The sequence below is a fragment of the Camelus ferus genome, chromosome 35 (genome assembly GCF_009834535.1).
Source record: "Camelus ferus isolate YT-003-E chromosome 35, BCGSAC_Cfer_1.0, whole genome shotgun sequence".
Classification (NCBI taxonomy): Eukaryota; Metazoa; Chordata; class Mammalia; order Artiodactyla; family Camelidae; genus Camelus; species Camelus ferus.
Window position 1 is genome coordinate 17,995,098 of NC_045730.1, and position 20,313 is coordinate 18,015,410.

The 20,313-nt window shown below is 39.1% G+C and overlaps 1 protein-coding gene across 1 annotated transcript; it reads left to right on the forward strand.

The window, feature by feature from the left end:
* Positions 1–677: 677 nt before the first annotated feature.
* Positions 678–19,806, forward strand: MTPAP (mitochondrial poly(A) polymerase). The gene is made up of 9 exons (XM_006177911.3): positions 678–872; positions 6,511–6,683; positions 7,361–7,594; positions 8,566–8,790; positions 12,758–12,969; positions 15,174–15,400; positions 16,946–17,038; positions 17,119–17,192; positions 18,840–19,806. The coding sequence occupies exons 1-9, from the start codon at positions 719–721 to the stop codon at positions 19,191–19,193; spliced, it is 1,746 nt and encodes a 581-aa protein (XP_006177973.1). The 5' UTR covers positions 678–718; the 3' UTR covers positions 19,194–19,806.
* The last annotated feature ends 507 nt before the right edge of the window (positions 19,807–20,313 follow it).

Below are 20,313 nucleotides of genomic sequence, written 5' to 3' on the forward strand. Positions count from 1 at the left end.
TGATAGCTAGTGGCACAAGGTTTCTTTTGGAGGTGATTACAATGTTCTAAAAATGATAATGATTATTGCACATCTTTGTGAGTATACTAAAAACCATTGAATGGTACATCTAAAGGGGTGAATTATATAGTATATGAATTAAATCTCAATAAAATTGTTACAAAGAAAGAAAGAAAGAAAGAAAAAAAAAAAAAAGCCTGTACCAGTAAACCTAGCTTTAACTTCCATCCGTACCCCTGCCTGGCTGTGCAACTTTAAGAATGTTACTTAACGTCTCTATGCCTTAGCCTCCCCATAAATAAATGGCGATAATAAGAATTCCTATTTCACAGGGCTGTTGTAAGGATTAAAAGAATCAACACATGTAAAGCAGTTAGAACAGTGGTAAAGAAAAAGTGTTGTTTACTATAAGCATAGATTCCCAAGTCAGTGCTCCTTCCTCACGCCCTTGCTCTCTGGTTCTATTTTCACGACTCTATTTGCAAGAGTCGGAGGCGTGCGCGTTCTCTTGGGGGATCTTCTTTCGGAGAACCGTGAGAGAAGCAGAAATAAGACCTGTCTGAAAGCTCGCGCATCCTCATTCAAGCCCCAGTTCAATTTCTTTTCTAAGCGGAGCGCGTTCGCCTAGTTTGACCCTCGAGGTTTCCCGTCGTCTTCGCCGCAGCACGCCTGCGCGGAAGCCCGGCGCCCTTTCGTCTCTGGTCCTGCGGCTTCGACAATGGCGGCCCGCGGCGTGGGGCTCTTGACCCGTTTGCCCCTTTGTGTGCAGAGAAGTCCAGTCCAGCGTCCTGTCCGCAGACTTCTCAGTTACCCAGGAACGGTGGCCGCGGACCTCAGGAGGGAAGAGCAGCCCGCGGGGAGCGCCGAGACAGGTAATGGCGCGGTGTCTGCAGCCGCGACCCACGGCGGGCGAGGGAAGCGGCAGGAGACCGGGATGCGGCGAGTGCTCGGCCTCGGAAGCGGCCGCGGACCCTGTGCCCCGTCCTCGTCTGACCTCCCCAGGCCGTCGCCGTTGCTCGCGGTGGTGGCGGGGTGTGCGACGTTTCTTCCTTCGGGGACTCCCGTGCCCGGGAATGAAATTGTTCAGACCTAAGGGAAGTGCAGGCCAGGAGCCGAGCTTGCTATTTCAGTTTGACGAAATGTTGTTGCCAGTCACAGTGGTGATGCCACGGACCTCAGTCAGCTGCTCATCGCTCACAAGGTGCTGGTGGAGGCCGAGCATAGTGAAGCCTTGATGAATAACCAGGGTTCCTGACCCTCAAATGCAGGGCTCTGCCTGTGAAGTTTACTGCCGTTTAATTTATTCTTCTGGCCATGTTGAGCCAGATCAGCTTGATGACAGGTCTGCGTCCGCTGGAACAGGCTGTCGTCCCGCAGGTGTTCTAAATGTATATGCTGGTGTGTTGAGAAGGCCACTATTGGTGAACCCCCGTTGTGGCCCACGAGCTGTGTAGACGTTATTTACAGCGCTTACAACAATCTGGGAAGGAATGTATCGCTGCCTCTATTTTACAGGTGTAGAAAGAGGCTCAGAGAGCTAAGTGACTCGTGCAGCGTCGCACAGCTGAGTTAATTCCGACCCTCAGTCCTGCTGTTAAACAGAATGTGTTGGTTTTTACCATTTCTTAGAGCTGTAGTTTTAAGATGTGAAATTATTTCTGGGAACAGTTCTAAAGTAGTCTAAACAAGTACTATATTTCCCCCTGAAATAAATGGTAGGATTGCTGTTCTTATGAGACTGTGAAAGACTCATGTTGAGAGTGAGAAATATTATGTAGTATGACAGCTCATGAAAATACTGATTGGATTGTATTCAGTGGAAGCTGCTTCTGTTAAAAATTCTTTAGTGACTGAAAATTTGAGTAAGGCTTCTGCCACAGAAGTCGTTATAGTTTAACATGTGTATAGGGGTTTAAATTGGAGAGTTTTTTCATATGTTCCTTGAGAAATAAAACTGTGAACTAGGTTTGGAAGGAATTACTGTTACTCCTTTTATAGATGCAGAAACAGACTAGGCCAGGTGGCTAGTTCAGACTTACTCAGCTATTGAGTAGCAAAGGTAAGAATAAAACCTTTTGACTCCAAGGTCGAACTACTATGTAATAGAGCTAGGCAGTTTTCCCAGGAAATGTGTTTCATTTTGTATCACTAATATAATATAATGTAGCTAAATATTCAGGGACTCCTGTGCGGATAACAGGTAACAATCCTCATTTGAATTTCTTTTCCATTTTTAAAAAGAGAACAAGGTAATTACACCTTTGTAACTCACTTAGAAGCATATAATGTTGTAATTAGGGAAACTGAGAAATATCTAATTGAGTTTTTCCCTCAGGTGAAAACTCACTGCCAAAACATTGCTAGTAACATTTTCCAGTAACAGGGAACACAGCGTTTGATAAATCAGCCAGTTCCATTTTTTGGTCAGGCTTTGATGGCTGACAGATACCTATAATGAGCTAAATCTATTCATTTCCCATTTCCTTTTTGGTCTTAGTTTTGACATAGTGTTCATGTGAGTAGTGGGAAGAACCCTGATTTAAGAACAAAAATATGTAGTGTATTGTTCAGGATTCATTGGGTGCAGGTGAGAGAAACTAACTCGAATTAGCGTAGGTAGAAAAGGGAGGGTACAGGAACCTTGTAACCAAACCCCAGAAAGAGACGCGGCTGCTTTCAGGTCACTGGGTGGATGGGGTCAGAGTGAGGTGGTGTTTCCTCAGCTATTGTTTGACGGCCTCCTCATCTCAGATTGGCCTAGCAGGGGTGTTGCCGGGGTAGGGGGCGGCGACGGCCACCAGCAGCTCCACTTTCACAGCTTGCAGCTTTTTCCAAAGGGACGAATAAAATAATCTTTTGCCTGAATTTGAAAAATTCTAAGAAAGAGCTTTTGATCGTCACACCCCCACTTTTTGAACCAAGAGGAGCTATTTTAAATGGTCTGATAGTCTTGGCCTCTCAGGTGGGGTGATGGGTAGGATAACCTGACAGCCCCACAAACACACAGCCTGGTGTTCTACAAGCAGGGCTGTGCTTTCATCAGAACAAGGGGGACGGGTGCCAGCACCCCAGCAGCAGCAAACTCTGCAGGAGCTGCCTGGCTTGTTAGATGGTTGTCTTTGTGCAGTTTTTCACCAGGGAGAATACCTGCGCTGTCTACCTCAAATGGTCGTGGTGAGATTCAGAAGAGAATGTTTTTGTAAAAACTGGGAAGTGCTGCACAGTGGAAGGGCAGCTCTCAGGTTCTCGTTAGTTTTTTCCAGTTTGTAAATCCCCACTTCATCCGCAGTAAGTCTCTGTCAAGAGTTTCTAGACCTTTCATTGCTCTCCTCTGGATCCTCCCTGGTTCATCAGTATCCTTCATATCCATTATGTCCAGAGCAGAGCATATGCTCTGTGTGTGGCCTGACCAGTGAACAGGAAAGAAGTGCTGTTACCCCTTGAACTTGGATTATCTGTATTTGCTCCTTGTCCTCACCCCCGATGTTAAGGCATTCCCCGGACTTTCATCAAATCAAACTTCTGGGCCTCTTATACATCTACTGCTAACTGAATTTTCCCCCCATTATGTGCATGTGTCTTTAAGTTGTTTTTAATCTAGTCTTATTTTTTTGTGTTTATGCTCACTAGGTTATGGATCAAGACCACTGCAAATTTGACTGTCATAAAATATTAGCACATATTTGTTTTTCCTCCCAACTTTGTGTCATTTGTAGGTTTGACAAGCCTTCTGTAAGATACTAAACTTATGCTCCCTGAGCTGTCCACTCCTTCATGTCTCCGTCATTCATACCTACTGTTGTTCAAGGCCAGGGCTGTCAGTACTTCAGACATTCCCCTCTCTCATCTTCTCAAGCACATGCTCCACCTTTTATCAAACTTCTCCGTCTCCATCTCAGATTCAGTCTCTGCTCTTGCCCAGTAATCCAGCTGCAGGGATAGACCTGCATGGAGGTGCAAAGGCGCTGTATACAGCTAACGTTGCAGTATTGTTTGTAATAGTGAAACAAGGTAAATCACCTAAATATTTATCAGTAGAGGATTGACTGAATTACCATAAATATCCAAGAATACTTATGCAATTATTTAAAAAATGAGGTAAATGGATATCTGCTGACATGAAAAGATATCCACAATGTATTAAATATTTGAAAGTGTATTAGAACAGAATAGAATGTGTATAGTACATTTTCAGTAATTTCAGTTGTGTGAAAAAGGTTTATCTCTGGAGAGATACAAATGTATTTGTTTACATATGCCTTTAAAATGTCTGGAGGTAAAAAAGATAAGTATCAAACCTAATGCTTGGGTATTAGAGGGAGAGGCCTAGGGGAGGATGTATACTTTTGCTCTGTAAAATTTTATTTTGACTTTACTTTTACAGTAAGCAGCTGGACATCAGTCTACTCAGTAAATATCAGAGACAGGAAGTTAGAGGTAGTAATGGTGATTGGAAAAGTGGGTGAAGTGGTCCAGGCAAAGCCTATACCATTAAAAAAAAAAGAAGGGGCTAGGGAGCAGTTGGAAGGGCTGTCAGTAGACTGAGAAGAAAGTGAGCAAGAGTGGTCCCTGTCCTCAGTGTGGGAGGCAGGTGTCCCCGCATCTTGTTCAGTAACTGCAACACCATGAGTTACGCTCTTTCATGGATGTTGGAGTGAGGTAACGCAGAGGTGGAAACGATTCTGCCGTGGAGGGTCAGAAGTCTTCACAGACCTGAGCCAGACTGCGAGGGTGAATGGGATTTTGCCAGGCAGAAAATGAGAAGGTGGGCATTCCAGCCAGACAGAAGACGTGAGCGTTCCTAGTATGTGTGCAGGTCTTGTGTGTGGAGAGGACCGTGAGCGAACATTGCAGACGGAGGAAGTGGTGCAAGTTGACTTCGAGAGGAGAGAGGGGACGGTAACTTGATACCCACTTGTGGGGTTTAGACTTGATCGCGGATGCGGTAGGGAAGCTGTTGACGAGTTTGAAGCAGGCAAGTCAAAGAATAAGACAGTTAAAAAAAGATTATTTTATAAAGATCACTTTGGCGGCAGTGTAGAGAACAGCCTGAGACAGACAAGAGTCAGTGAGACCAGTTTAGGAATCAGACTGCTGTGTTCCAGGCCTGAAATGAGAGATTGATATTGAAGAACTGGCATCTGGAATAAAGATGAGGCTGCACATTTTTTACTGAATTATAGTCAGTTTACAGTGTTGTGTCTGTTGTTGGTGTACAGCACAGTTTTTCAGCCATACCTGAATATACATATATTCGTTTTCATTTTCTTCTTCACCGTGAGCTACTACAAGATCTTGACTATATTTCCCTGTGCTGTACAGTATAAACTTGTTTATCTATTCTGTATATACCTGTCAGTATCTACAAATCTCGAACTCCCAGTCTGTCCCTCCCCCTCCCCCTTGGCAACCACAAGTTTGTATTTTATGTAAGAGATGTATTTTTAACATCTACACTGTGAATGTAGGAAAGATACTCAGTATGTTTGAACAGTTGTTAGAAATGTGGAGTAGGTGTGGGTCCAGAGTCCTCCGGGGAGGCTGGCCTCTGGGGCGACACTGATGAGCAGAGTTTAGGGTCCCGCTGGTTCTCATTGTCATCAGTCTATGTTGCTCTGTCTTGTCCATGACGATGTCTTGGCACTTGCTGAAGTGAAGTTTCAGTGTAAGTGCAGTATTTCCTTTATCCATCAGTTTTGTAACCTTTTGAAAGAAGATGAGGCTAAAAGCCTTTGCTTATTTCTCTGCATCAGTTACATTTTTATTCCATTTGATCTCTTTGGAATTAGAGCTTGAATTATTTTCTTTTTCCTTACATTTAGTTCACTTGTTGATCTTACCTTTGTGATCAGTTGATTGTTAATATTTAATCCTTGCCTATCACGGCTCTTATCTTCATTTCCTGTGATTTGCAAAACCTCAAACCCCTGGAGTGGTTTTTAATGGAAAAAAAATAGACCTATATTTCTTTAGTAGAAAGGATCATGAGCTCTTTGATTCCTTGTGATACAGAGTGCATGATCATTGGTAACTGGTTGACTGAGCCAGATCAAGACTCTTTAGGAAGAAAAACTATAACAACTTACTTTAACACATTAAACTTCTAAGCTCATTGTCTCATAACACTCAGGCTTGTAATAATTTCTTTTAGGCTTTGGAATGTTAGACACATACGAAGTCTGTGTAAGTTGTATTTTGTGGAAGGGTTGGTTACGTGAGTGAGTTTACTTTTCTGGTTTTGCTTTTAAAACTTTGTGGAAATCTCCCTTAGTAGCGCTATACATTGAATATAGGAAAGCAAAATAGAGTGGAGAGTTTAACTGTAGTCCTAAGAGAATGGAAAAATGAGCACTGGAAGCAGCATAGGTTCACCCTCATATAGGGAGAGGAGATGAGATTAGGATAAAGTTGGTTTTACTCAGATAGAAAATATAAATTGTTTATCTTATAAGATATACTTTAAATTTTATGTGTTTATGTGTGTTGGGAATATTTTTGTCTCGTTCATAGGCTCTGAAGACAGGACTCCCAAAAAAAGATTCTGTGAGGTGCAGAGCGAAAGGCGAGAGCAGGCCCAGCGGACTGTGCTCATTCACTGCCCGAGCAAAATCAGTGAGAAGAGGTTTCTCAAGTATTTATCCCAGCATGGACCTATTAATAACCATTTCTTCTATGAAAGCTTTGTAAGTATTTGAAAAACAATCTGCCTTAACATTCATGCTTTCTTTTTAAGTGATTTTTTTGCTATGTTGCCTCTGCAATGTGGTACAGTTAGATTCTAATATCCTACATCTTTCTTTATCTGAATTTCTTTTTTTGTTTGTTTTTTTGGGTGGAGGTAATTAGGTTTAATTGTTTACTTTTAGAGGAGGTACTGGGGATTGAACCCAGTACCTTCTGTAAGTAAGCTAAGCATGTGCTCTACCACTTGAGCTATATCCTTCCCCATTTCTTTAATGAGTTTTTTTTTTTTTTTTTTGGTATGAGAATAGAAATCCTTACAGGAGTATTACAGAATTCTAAGCAATTTATAACTGAATCATTCCATTATTTGAATATTTTAAATAGTTCCATTATCTTAGGAATAGAGACCAGTGGGAGATCTCTGTTGTGTGTTTTAATTTTCTACTTCAGCATTCTTTTCAGCTTCTTTTAACTCATACCACTTTATAATGTTTCTTTTCTTCATCTGCTTATAATGATTAAAACCGTTGTTTGTGTTAGAAGCGTATCATTGTAAATTTTAAAAATTAAAAAAAATTTTCCATGTTATGAAAATTGCTTTGCAATATGAACTAAAATACTCTGTTAAAAATAGCATTTTGAAGTGTGCTCTGTTTTTCTTACATTTTTGGTCTAGGGTCTTTACGCCGTTGTAGAGTTTCATCAAAAGGAAAGTGTAGCTTCCCTACAGAGTGTGACTCGCACGCCGAGCCTGGGCGCAGAGGCTGCGATTCCGTTCAGATCGCGTTACTTCAGTTTAAAGTTGAAGAATCCATCAAACCAGACTTCGGGCCAGCCGAGTGTTCAGTGCAGTAATCAGTCTTCTCCTGCAAGCAGGAAGCTTTTTGATTTACTTTGTTGTGCAGAAAATGTAAGTTTATAGGTATACTTCCCCAGCTTTATATGTGTGTGTTTGACTTGTTTTGTATAAGTTGACTATTATTAAATATTCAAACTACAGAATATACTGAGTGAAGAGTAAAAGTTTTGGGCCTTTAGATTATCCTGGTTTTCTTTTTCTTGTCAACACAATGATGTACTATTGTACATACCATTCTTGTATAAATTTTGAAGTATCTTATTTCTGGTTTTATCTCTTTTTTCTGCTGAGTAGTGTTTATGTTAGTTTTGGTTTTTTTACTCAGACCTGTTAAAGGTTTAACTAGTCCTTTCAGAGAATCTGCTTTTGGTTTTATTTATCAAAATACTATTTTTTGGTTTGATTTTCTAATTTTTAAAACTTTACTTCTAACCTTTTGTATTTCCTTTCCTTTCTGTAATTTATTTTTCTTAAGTTAAATGCTTAGTTCAGTTATTTTCAATATTATTTTCAAATGTGGGCGTCTGAGACTGTGGTTTTTATTTTAAATATTCAACGTCAGTGTGTATCTTCACAATGTGGTCATTTCAAGCCCAGTCTTCTAGTGGACATACGAGATTGTTATTCTAAGGAGCTGAGGGATCTTGGGCCTTCGTTCCTTGCAGCCTTGCTTATTTCCTGTGTTTCTTACCTTTAACATTGGTTCTTTTCTCCCCACAACTTTTCTTAAGTGTCTAGCTTTGTGATTGTTTTGATGTCCTCTTCTGGAGCATTTTACTCTTTTCTTTGTCTGAAAACAAAACTTTATACTCATGGCTTAAGAAAAGGAGTAGTAATTCTAGCCAGCTGTTGTCCTCATTCCTCAGTGCTTTTGCAAGGGCATTTGTGCAATCTGCTTTTAAGGCTACCTTTGAAAAGACTGCATATTTTTAAGGTAGGTCTCCTAAGCCAAGTAAAATGACAGTTATTTTGTATGAACTGAACATTTTCTGTATTTCATGGGTTTTGTGTTGGCCAGCTAGGTAGATGATCAGCTGAACACTCTGACAAAGGAGCTCCAGCTGACGGAGGAGAACACCAGGCTTCGCCACCTCACCTGTTCCCTCATCGAAGACGTAGCTGCCGCGTACTTCCCTGACTGCGCCATCAGACCCTTTGGCTCCTCAGTGAACAGTTTTGGGAAATTAGGATGTGATTTGGACATGTTTTTGGATCTAGATGACATTGGAAAATTTAGTGCTCACAAGGTAATTATATTTCTTTAGATCACACAGTTAAGATATTAGGGGGAAAAAAGGAAATCTTTAGACTCCAATCTGTGAGTCTTTTTTATTTATTATTTATTCTTATTTTTATTTCCTATTTTTTTCTTTGCTTTTCACTCCCTTTCCTCCCTCTTCCTGTTGGATTGATTTTCTTTATTCTGCACTTTCTACCTCTCCCTTCTTTCCTCTTACAGCTTAGAAATTATATATTCCATTTATGTTCTTAGTAACATGCATGCCTGACAGAGTAAAGTTAATCAGTCTCTCTGCCATCATCCCAAACAATATAAGGGATGCTTTAATTGAATTACAACTTTGACTGGAAAAGACATCTATGTTTTTGTAAAATGTTAGGTTTTTATGACCCTGTCTTGTATATTTCAAACTAGCAATCGTCTCTGTGTAGATGTCCAATTATAAATTTTTGTAAAAGTTCTTATATGTTTCCCATGTTTTAGTGGCATCTTAGCTTTTCTGATGTTTGCTGTCATCTAGGCAAAGATATCTAAGCTCTCTTTTGGGTCTGCCTCTTCATTTATATCCTCAAAGCTGTGGTCGCACAGTCCCTTATAAGTTCCCACTTAGGTGAGTGTAACCGCATCCAGCTTTCCGCTTGTCACTCCTCGTGTCGTGCCTTGGTATTCCAGCCTTCAGTCTCTGCTGTAGTTACCTTAAAACCCAGACTGGATCATCCACAAACTGACAGTGATTTTCCTTTTTAACGTAGAATTGAAGTGATCTCTCATAATTCATTTTAATAATCATTTCTCGTTCTGTATCTTCACATGCCAGTTTTCCAGTCACACCATTTATTAGCTAATTATAAGGCGCTTTTAGAACATGAATAACGACCAAAGAGTATTCTGTCTCTTCAGTGAGCTCCTCTCCATTGCTGACTGTCATTCCTGAGCAGCTTTCAGGGCCTAGTTCTGACTCTACCTTCTTGAAACCATGCTTGATTTTCATCTGCTCCAGTCAGAATTAACCACTTTTTTTTTTTGTAGTACCTGCTCATATTTCTGTCTGTCCCACATCCCTTCTGTGCATGTTCAGCTGGTGGTTGATGTGTGTCTCTCACTGCATCATAAACGTGAACAGGGCAGGAACCACGTGTGTTCATTTTCTTAATGCACAGAGTGCCTGTCTCAATACATAATTACTGAGTTGAAACTGGCCAAGGAATACGAAACACATCAGAGTGGAACAGATCACTCTTACTGAGACTAACGTGTACTTGAAATTTACTAAATTCCTGGCAGGTACACTTAAATTGTATTGGGCTCTCTTTATTTTAAATAAAAGACCTTACTGAATAATTAAGACTCATGATAATATGTCATAACAGTGAAAGCTTGGGTTTAGGAGCCAAATGGCAGAATAGTAATTCTGCTTACTAGCTGTGTGGCCCTAGGTGAGTTACTTACCTTCTCTGTTCCTCTATTTTCCCAGCTATAAAATTAAGTTAGTGCTGTAGCACCAAGTCATGTAGTTTGAGAAGATTGATAGACAGTGCTTAGCCCTTAATAAGTGTTCAAATGTTGACCACCACCAGCAGCAATATTATTAATTGTTCTATTATTACATAAGTAAGAAATACAGTTTTTTCTGTTGGAATCAGAGGGAGGAGTTGGAAACTTAGTTGGATGTTAGATTTCTGAAATATAAAGGTATTTAGAGAAAGATATTTTAAAAGATAGTGCTCCAGTCTCACTCAACAATTTGACATTATTTTGCATATAGGTTTAATTTATGCAGTGTTGTTATGAATGTGTACTTTGAAATAGTACTTGTTTAAAATTATAATAGCTTTGCTAATAGAAACATTTTAAAAATGAAATATGATGAAAAACAGAAGCACTTTTAAATTCATCGTTCATAAAGCCCCCTGTCTGATTACTTTACACAGTCGTGAGCCTCTCCTTCCTCCTGCCTCGTGGTACTTTGTGTGTCTCTTGGCACTCCACTCAGGTTTGTAATCCTCTGGGCTTGCTTCATTCTTTGGCCTGACTTGAGGGCAGTTAGGAAGAGATTATAACTTAATCTATACATAGTTTAAGGTGAATTTTTTTTTCCCAGTTAATAGTTTCTTAGTAATTCAATCTGCTGCATCCTTTTCAGTGGCTGCAGAATATTCCATTGAATGAATGGACTGTAATTTAGTTACCCAGTCCTTAATTTGTTAGACAGTTAGAGGGTGGTATCTTTTCACCCCTTTTTGCCAGCTGTATTAGGTAATATTCTTTGGTTGTACATAGCAGAAACCAACCCAAAGTTGCTTAAACAAAAAAAGTAGAGGAAGGATCTTAGAACCCTCAGTCAGGAGTGTGGGTCAGTCTTAGGAAAGCACTGGGACTAGGAAGTATAAACTATCAAGAGTCCATGACGTGTTCTGTTTCTCTCCTCATACTTGCTTTAATATCTTTCTCTCCCCCCTTCACTCCCCTCTCCCCATCCTCGTTGTTTTCTTTACATCTTCATCCTTGTGGTATAGAATGTGCCTCCCCAGAGCTTCTGAGTTACATTTCAGCCACATGATTGCCTGGGCTGCAGTCCTTGGTGGCGATCTCTGGGTGAATGGGCAGTGTGCCCTCTGACAGCACTTACGTCAGCTGCCCATGCTGGTCCACGTGGCTGCGGGGAGGGGTGGCTTCCATCATAAACATTGTTGGGGCCTCAGTCCTTTCAGTCAGAATGAGTTCTCAAAGAGGGGTGGTTGAGGGTAGGGGGCTTTATTAAGCTAGATAGAGCTCTAGAATTTTAACAGCTAGTCCGAACATTACATATTTAAAGTCCCGATATTTCAGTATTGAAATTGTCCCAAAAGCATGTCAGTGTTGACACTCCCCCTGACAGGTGTATGTTTTCCCACACCCACCAGTGCAGGTCCTGTCACCCTTTTTGTCTTTGCCAGACTGATAAATGAGAAATCTCATTGCCATTTTAATTTCTTCTTAGTTTCTAGAAAACATCTGCTACTGTGTTTCTTACTCACGTTTATTTCTTCTGTTAATTTCTTATTCAAGTGTTTCTGGTCATTTTTAGGATTGGGTGGGTTTTCCTTCTTTCTATTTGTACAAACCCTTCATAAATTAGGGGAATTAGCCCTTTATATGACCTATATATTATTGTCTTCCTTTGTCTTTTATCTAGTAGTGAATATATGCTTGACCATAAGATGGTTTTTTTATTCCTTCATATTTCTTCTTGGGTATTCTGGAATTTTGTGTCACACTTAGGGACCCCTGTCTAAGATGACCGCATTCACCCATTATCTTCCAGTGCTTTATCGATAAAACCTTTTATATTTAAGTCTTTGATCCATGTTGAATTTACTTTTATTTAAAGATTAGTCTAGTTTATTTTTTTAATGGCCACTTATTTGTTGAATAGCAGTTTTCCCCCAGTAATTTGCAGAGTTCATTTTATTAAATATTAAATTCTATATATACTTACGTCTGTTTATACTGTTTTTTTCTGTTGATCTGTTCTTGTACATGTATTTCCTACGTAACTGCTGTGGGTTTATAGGATCTATTAAAATGTGAAGGCTAGCTTGGAAAGAGCATGTGTATTGACTGAATTTATACTCTATGGTTCTATGTATAGTATTACTTTATAAGTAATACACTGTGGTGTATAAATTAATTATAAAAAGCCAGTAATTTTTCAGCTTAGTACTTTATACTCTGGAGAAGCAAAAGACAACTGAAGATTTTTTTTTTCTTTTTTAAACTGTAGATTTTTTAGGTCCGCTTTTGGCTGCAATTTCATGAAGACTTCTGTGTGTGTGTGTGTGTGTGTCTGTGTGTGTGGTTATTGATTTTTTGTTTGTTTGGGTTTTTTGTATGTGTGTTTGGCCAGAAATGACTTAGAGCATCCTTTTAGAAAAGTTATTTAAGAAATTCCTTTTTATAAAAAGTTCCTGTTTACAAGTGTTTTTATTATTCAGGCCTCAGGAAATTTTCTGATGGAATTTCAAGTGAAAAACGTTCCTTCAGAAAGAATTGCATCTCAGAAGATCCTGTCTGTGATAGGAGAATGCCTCGACCACTTTGGCCCTGGCTGTGTGGGAGTACAAAAAATACTAAATGCTCGCTGTCCGCTCGTCAGGTTCTCACACCAGGCCTCTGGATTTCAGTGTGACTTGACGACTAATAATAGGTATGATCTCTTTGTTTGTTATCTTAAGTGTGACTATTGTAAGTCGTGAACATAATGTTTCTTGTACAGAAACAGTGGCTTTTGACTCTTTGATATGCTTTAATAATAATTTTTAAAAATTTGAAGCACTTGAACTGAAAAGTAGAAAATACTTTCTCTTACATGTATCTGTTGGGTTTTGGGTTTTTTTTTTGGTGTTCCTAATGTTAAGCCACTGTGTTAAAATGCTAACATACCTAGCATCTGAGAGGAACTATATTTCATTGTTTTCACTTATGTAGTCTGATAACAACCGAAAGTACTTAAGTATATATTACAGTCTTCTAAGTGTACTTAGAAAATCAAGTAGCAACTTGAGTTTGACCTCTGAATTGCTTCCAGATATGTAGTCAATTTTGTGTCCAAACAAATTCGTATTTGCAAAGTCAGACAGTGGTTTTTATTTACCATATTTTTACTGTATTATCAACCTGTTTGCTTTTTAAAACAATGGGATGAGAATAAGTTCTTTCATACTCTGTTTCCTTTTCCTTGGTTCTCAGTAGGGAGCACGCCTCAGGGGAGGGGTTTCTTTCTGAACTCTCTGGTATTCTCACGCGTGCATTTGGTTTCACTCCCCAACCTGTTAGATAAATAATCATAACTAATAATACATTCAGAAAATCCAATCTAGAGCAGTTTTGATTCAACTCAGGCTCACTAACAAATCAGGGCTTAAGTACTTCTGAATTTCTCTCAAGTAGCCCTGGAGTAAAAATTAGTAAGAATATATACTATACTTTCTATCATTGTAATATTTTCTTTATAGTATGTAAATAGAATAAAATGACATTTCTCTTTGTTACTGTGCTATTTTCATTGTCTTGCTGGTAAAATTTAAAAAAAATCGTTTTAATATGCTTCAGGTTTTTATTTTTAGATTTATTTCTTTATGTCAGATACCTCACACTATTTGATATTTATTTTTCAGCTTAATTTAGCTTAATCAAGCTTAATCACCTTGAATTTCTAATTTGCTGTTTGTTCCTCTTTAAACTCAGGAAGCAAGTGCCATCCATGTGGGACTGTGTAGGCAAGTGGGAGTTGATGTTAAATGATATTGTGCCCTCTCAGTTCTCTGAGAAATTACAAGACATGTTTTGAACTGTAAAGCTTAACTTTAAAGTATTTCATTTAATTCTTTGCATTGTAACGTTATGACCAGGAAACTTGCTGAAAATAGGTTTGATTTCTTAATAGGCATTTTATCTTCATGGGTTGGGTTTTTATAAATATTAAGTAATTTGGGGTGAATTTTAAGACATTTATACTTGATAAAATAAGTAAAATGTTTTCCTTACCAGGGAACTAGATAACCCCTCTTTCCCATTCGAAAGTGTCCTGATTTGGATAATAAAGTATAAGGTCACCGCACTTACAGTCCAAAACGAAGTCAGATTTGTTTTTGAAATTCAGTTGTCAGGAAATGCTTACCCCAGAGGCGTTGTCGTATTTGCTCCCTGGGCTAACGTAAATCCTGCAGGTGACTCCATTTGCTTTCCCGCTACATCTGACAGGAAGATCGGAGACAGACTTGAAGCTCAGTTTCGGTTACTCTGCAGAGTTGTTGGCCCGGATGCCTACAGCCCAGATGGATTCTGGTGCTGACTGTGTTCATTCTGTGTCTTTGATCTAAATTTATAGAGTCATCCCTGGACATCTTACTACAGGGATTCTTAAATGCTGTCTAAAAACAGTGGAAAGCAAATAACAAAAGTTACTTGTTTGGGTGCAACAAACAAATACATGAATTAATGACAACTTAAAAAAAAAGAAAGAACTGGATAACCTGGTGTGAAACTGAGATGTGAAGCCTCATTTACGAACGCGTCTGTGTCTTTATTGGCGGTTACTGAAGGACACTCATGCAGTGTCTTTCTCTTATTAAGGCATGTTTAGGAACTTTGATTCTGAGCTTTAGAACTGCATCATGATTGTCAGCATTTAAGAGATTGTTTTATTGGTAATGAATGTACTTGGTATATAACCCTTCACATTAAATTTTATGTTGCAAATACATAGTGCTTTCGATTATCTGCTCATGCTGTTCTGAATATGTTCAGATATGGTAAGATATTTAGAAATGTTCCCAGGTATGTGTTTCATTCTATTCTGGGATCATAATTTGGGGGTTTGAAAATTCTTGTTATTTTTCTCTTTTGAAGGATTGCCTTGAGAAGTTCTGAGCTCCTTTATATATATGGTGCCCTGGACTCTCGAGTGAGAGCTTTGGTGTTCACTGTCCGGTGCTGGGCTCGAGCACATTCCTTAACGAGTAGTATTCCTGGTGCTTGGATTACAAATTTCTCCCTTACCATCATGGTCATCTTTTTTCTCCAGAGGAGATCACCCCCTATTCTCCCAACACTAGACTACCTAAAAACCCTAGCAGGTGAGACTAGAAGCATCTGTCTGATGGTTGAATGGATAGAAATACCATGTGTTAACCAAGCCGTGTGTGTGTGTGTGTGTGTGTGTGTTGGTGGTCATGTATTTTCAAAGCCTTATGAATCTAAAATTTCAGTGCCTTTTATTTTCTCGGTGTCCACCAGGGGTCATGAGAGAAGATGGTTTGCAAAGCTGAGGCCTTTAGAATTTTTTGAGAGTTCCGTCCGGTTGTGTCAGTTGGCAACGTTGTTTACAACTGTCGGGAGACAGTTGGAGCCTCTCCCTTAGTTGACCGAGCTTGGAGTGACCTTGGGAAAAAACATTTTTAGAGTAATCTTGGGGAAAAAAACATTCCGGATACAGCTTTTGACTGGATCACAGCTTCAGAGATGGCTTTCCAAGTCTGAAGCTATTTCCTGATTTCTGTTAGAGATGCTAAAAACCGTTTCATGATGTTTTAAGATCCTAAATTTTTTTTTAGTTAAAGGTTATAAGCAATCTTACGTGAATTATTTTACAATTAGTATACTATTTAATTTATATTATAAGTAAATTAAAATTTTGATAGACTACTGGAGGAGATACCAAAGTATGACAGTCCTAAATTCCAAAAGGAAGATAATTCAGGAATGTACTCGAAATGTATATGCACTCCATCTACCTACATACTGCTGCCACCTAATTCTTTTAAAGTACATCCCTGAATCCTCCCTGTTTAAAATAACGTTAATGTGATTTTATTCCCTATAATATAAACCTCAGTTTACTTAGCTTGGTGTTTAAGATCTTCACCTGTAGCCACAACCCATTTTTGCAGCTGCTTCTCCCACCATTCCTCTCCATATGTTCCCACATTTCAGCCAACAATACGATCATAACATTTCCTCTTAACTCCTTTGTTGATGCTTTGTGTCTCTTCCTGGAATGTGCTTTTTTTTCTCTAAACTCTTTTTTATGCCACTTTTCCTTATTATTCAGATTGGAAGTGATCTCTTCTTTCCTGTGAATGCTGTGTTGGTATAGCTTGAAATTGAGCTTTAATAAAAGCTCTGTGTGATAGGTTAATGGCAGTTTGGAAGTTTTCAGGGAGGTGGAGTGGTGGGCACCTTTCAGAACTCTTAGAAGATTCAGTTTGTGTGTGTCATTGATGAATTGTTGAAAGTAAATGTATTAAAGGGTAGTAAGAATGAAAATGGAGATCTAAATTAAATATTATTGATCAAGGATAATGCAAGGATTTAAGTTGGTGAAAGATGGAAGCTATCTACGTATTCATTTATAACTAAAAACTGATGATGTCAAAAGATAGGTCAGGAATCACTGAGTGTTGATAGACAATTCTGGTTTTCTAAAGTAAATAATTTCACCATAGTATAATTGGTGTCAAATCTTTTTTAATGGAGTTTTTATCCTACTGTCTATGCGTGTACAAATACCCGCTAATAGAACACATTAGTCTGTAACTTTGATACATGTGATTATGGATTTCTGAAGTAGAAAATATCCTTGAAATAGATTGTGAAATACTTTTCATTTCTGTTTATTTAAGATGCAGAAGATAAGTGTATAATAGAAGGCCACAACTGTACATTTGTTCGTGACTTGAATAAAATTAAACCTTCAGGAAACACAGAGACGCTCGGTAGGTACTTTCTTTTTCTTTGCTCCTTTTTGGACTGAAACAGACTTTCTTCTTATTTTTCTTGTTTTATTTTCTTACAGAATTACTTCTGAAAGAGTTTTTTGAATATTTTGGAAATTTCGCTTTCAATAAGAATTCCATAAATATTCGGCAGGTAAGTACTGTTTTAATATTTGGTTATTAGGCATATGGTCTTCTGTACTAATATTTAATGAGTTTAGTTTTTGAAAAAGCACTCTAGCAAATGCATGGCAGCTCTGCAGTGGTAGGTGGTGATGAGGAAATGGGTGGTGATGCCTGTGGAGCTGTGGAACTTGGCCAAGATCAGTCGTCTGGTGTTTGGAAGAGCAGGCGTCAGCTCTTTTGACATCTGCGTTTGTCACTTATACTAATACTGTATCCTTCAAAAGGTGGGATATGCTATGAAAAGTTCTTTAGAAAGCACAATTTTACATACAGTTCTCTTTGAGCTGGATTTGGGTTTCTGTAGAAGAAACGGAATACCTCGCCCCAGAGGTAAACTTTGGTCTTCCCCTCCATTTGAGCCCTTAGGCTAGTGAATTTATGACTTTGGTTCTTCTGAGTAGCTAGAATGATAGACATTTTCCATAAAAGGAAACGTATCAACGCAGCCCCTAGGCACAATTTGTTTACAAGGAGGGGTACTTGAGTTAGCTCTCTGGGTTTATTCTGTGTAGCGGGTGGATATTTGGTGACGGCCCTTATAAGATTGGCTTCATAAAACACATACTCAGGTATTCTTTTCTGCTGTTTCTTCAATTCTCCTTTTTTCATTCTTCCCTAACGCTTGTCCTGCTCGTGGAGATTTTGTTAAAGAAAAGAAAAAGTGTGGGGAAGGGAAGGGGTAGAGAGACAGAGCTCTGGAACACAATCTAGAAGAAAAAGGGCAGGGGGCCAAGGAAGTTCTTGACCCTGTTTGGACCCTCGCCCCTTAGGGCTCGGAGGTGACGGACAGGCAGGGCCCCTGCGGGGCGGCGCTTGGAGCAGTGAGGGAGTGAAGGTGCTGCTCACGTTGGAGACCCTTTACTGTTGGTTTAGTAGTATTTCAGTTATATATGTGAAAGAGGAGAAGAGTATATATAGGCTGATGGATCCCTGACGTTCATAGGAGTGGAGTCCTAGCTTTGCTTTTATTTCTGTGAGGTATCTTACCTGGCAGAGCCTTATTTAAATTGGCTGTTTAGGAGTGTACATAGGAAATCTTTAGTGTTTTAAAATGAATAATGGATGATTCCTTGTTCCTTCTTTTCCTTTCTCGTTTCATACTTGTGAAACATTAATTGCCATATTTAATTTAAGGCTTCTGATTTTGTGTGCTTCTATTCCCACTGTAATAGGTGTGTTTTTAGCAAGTTTTAAAAATAAGTATATCTAATCTTATTTTTTGTTATTTTTCTTTTTCATATTTTTTTTTCTCTTCCCGGCTCTATCCTGTTAGGTAAAAGTTACGTTATGTTAAAAATACTTTTATTGGTTGACTTGGTCCAGATACCACTCATCTGAGCAGTGACATCATCTTCCATGGCTCATAAACCTAATTTATTTTTCTCTAAAGAATACTCGTAAAACTACAGTGGGGAAAAATATCAGAAGTACACACACATATATAACACTAATGCACAACACGCATCCATACCCGTCCCCGTGGGAAAGGAACTCTACTCTGTAAAGTTAATGCTGGTATTTTACGTGTTTTTGACATTTTATTAAACCAAACTGTTTTTATATCTGAGCCCTTCGAATATTTCTACATTTTTTCCTTCTTTGTAATGCTCTGTAGGGAAAGGAACAGAACAAACCAGAATCTTCTCCACTGCACATTCAGAATCCTTTTGAAACTTCTCTCAACATCAGCAAAAATGTAAGTCAAAGCCAGCTGCAAAAATTCGTAGATCTGGCCAGAGAAAGTGCCTGGATTTTACATCAGGAAGATAAAGGTCGTCCTTCCCCGTCAGGTAACCAGCCCTGGGGGCTGGCAGCCCTGCTGCTGCCTTCTGTAGCAAATGGTGTGTCTCTTGCCAAGAAGAAGAAGCCAGCAAGTGAAAGAATTAAAAACTTGTTGGAATCCATAAAAAGCGGTCCAGAAAATTCCACCAACACCAATGGAAAAAGAGCAGCTAGTCCTCAGTCATAATGGCTGCTGCCCTGCCTTCAGAACTGGTTTTATCCCATAAGGGGACCTCTGGACCACCTGGAAGAACTGAGGGAGACCCTCCCAGGTCTCACTGTCATCTGACGTCTCTTCACGATCTTCTCATTGGGCCCCTTAAACTGCTCTGATGCCCCGCGATGTGTGCAGGCCGGTGCCCCATGGCAGTGTCTCACAGTGTTAGCCACGGGAACGCGGGGGAAGATCGGAATGTGCTTTAGACAGACCACGCTAAGCGAAAGGGGAAAAATCAGATTTAGAGTCAAACCATTGTTGATCACCACATCAGTCCCTGGGTGTAAATCATTTAAGAGGACTTCTAGGTATGTACATGTGTAGGCAGTGAATATAATAAAGCTGCAAAATTTGATAGTACTCTTTATTTTAGTATTCTTCAAAGTACTGTTAGTCACATATAAATTAAAACTGGTTGGTACTGATTTCCAGAAATGTTCATGTTTTTAAAAGATATAAATGCCACTTCAATGACTACATTCTAGGTATTCTAAGCCAAATATATAAAAAATACTGGTACATTGTGTTTAAAAATATTTACTAAATTTTCCTATTTTCAAAAATAAAATCATTTTTCTACTAATGTGATATTGCCAATATTCCTTCCCTTCTCTTTTGAGAACTCCTGTAGGAAACAGAAACGTATTGAAATAGAATTTCCATTATGTTCCCTGTACTTTCAGGTTAAGAAGCAAATAATGCAGTGTTGGAAAACACTGAGCCAGGCTGACCTCACAGTAAATTACTCAGTTTCTTTGGGCCCCAGTTGTTTGATCTGCAGAATGGAGGTGACAGTCGTGCCTCCTTTACCAGGTTGTGGGGAAGACTGAGTGAGGCCCGTGGAAGGTGCTGGGTCCAGGGCCTGGCATTTAGTGCATGTTCCTTCTCTTTAGCTGTTCCTTCTGAGTGTTTGTTGTGTATAATTATTATCCTTGCTCCTCAGTGTTCAGATTTAGAGTTTGTAGAGTTTGTAGTGTTTTTTTCAAAATAGTTTCTCATCTAAATTTTGGATCAGAAATTGTAATGAGCTCTGCTTGAGATACTATGGGAAGCACGTTAATGGAATTGTTATGAAGCACATGAGTTCTGT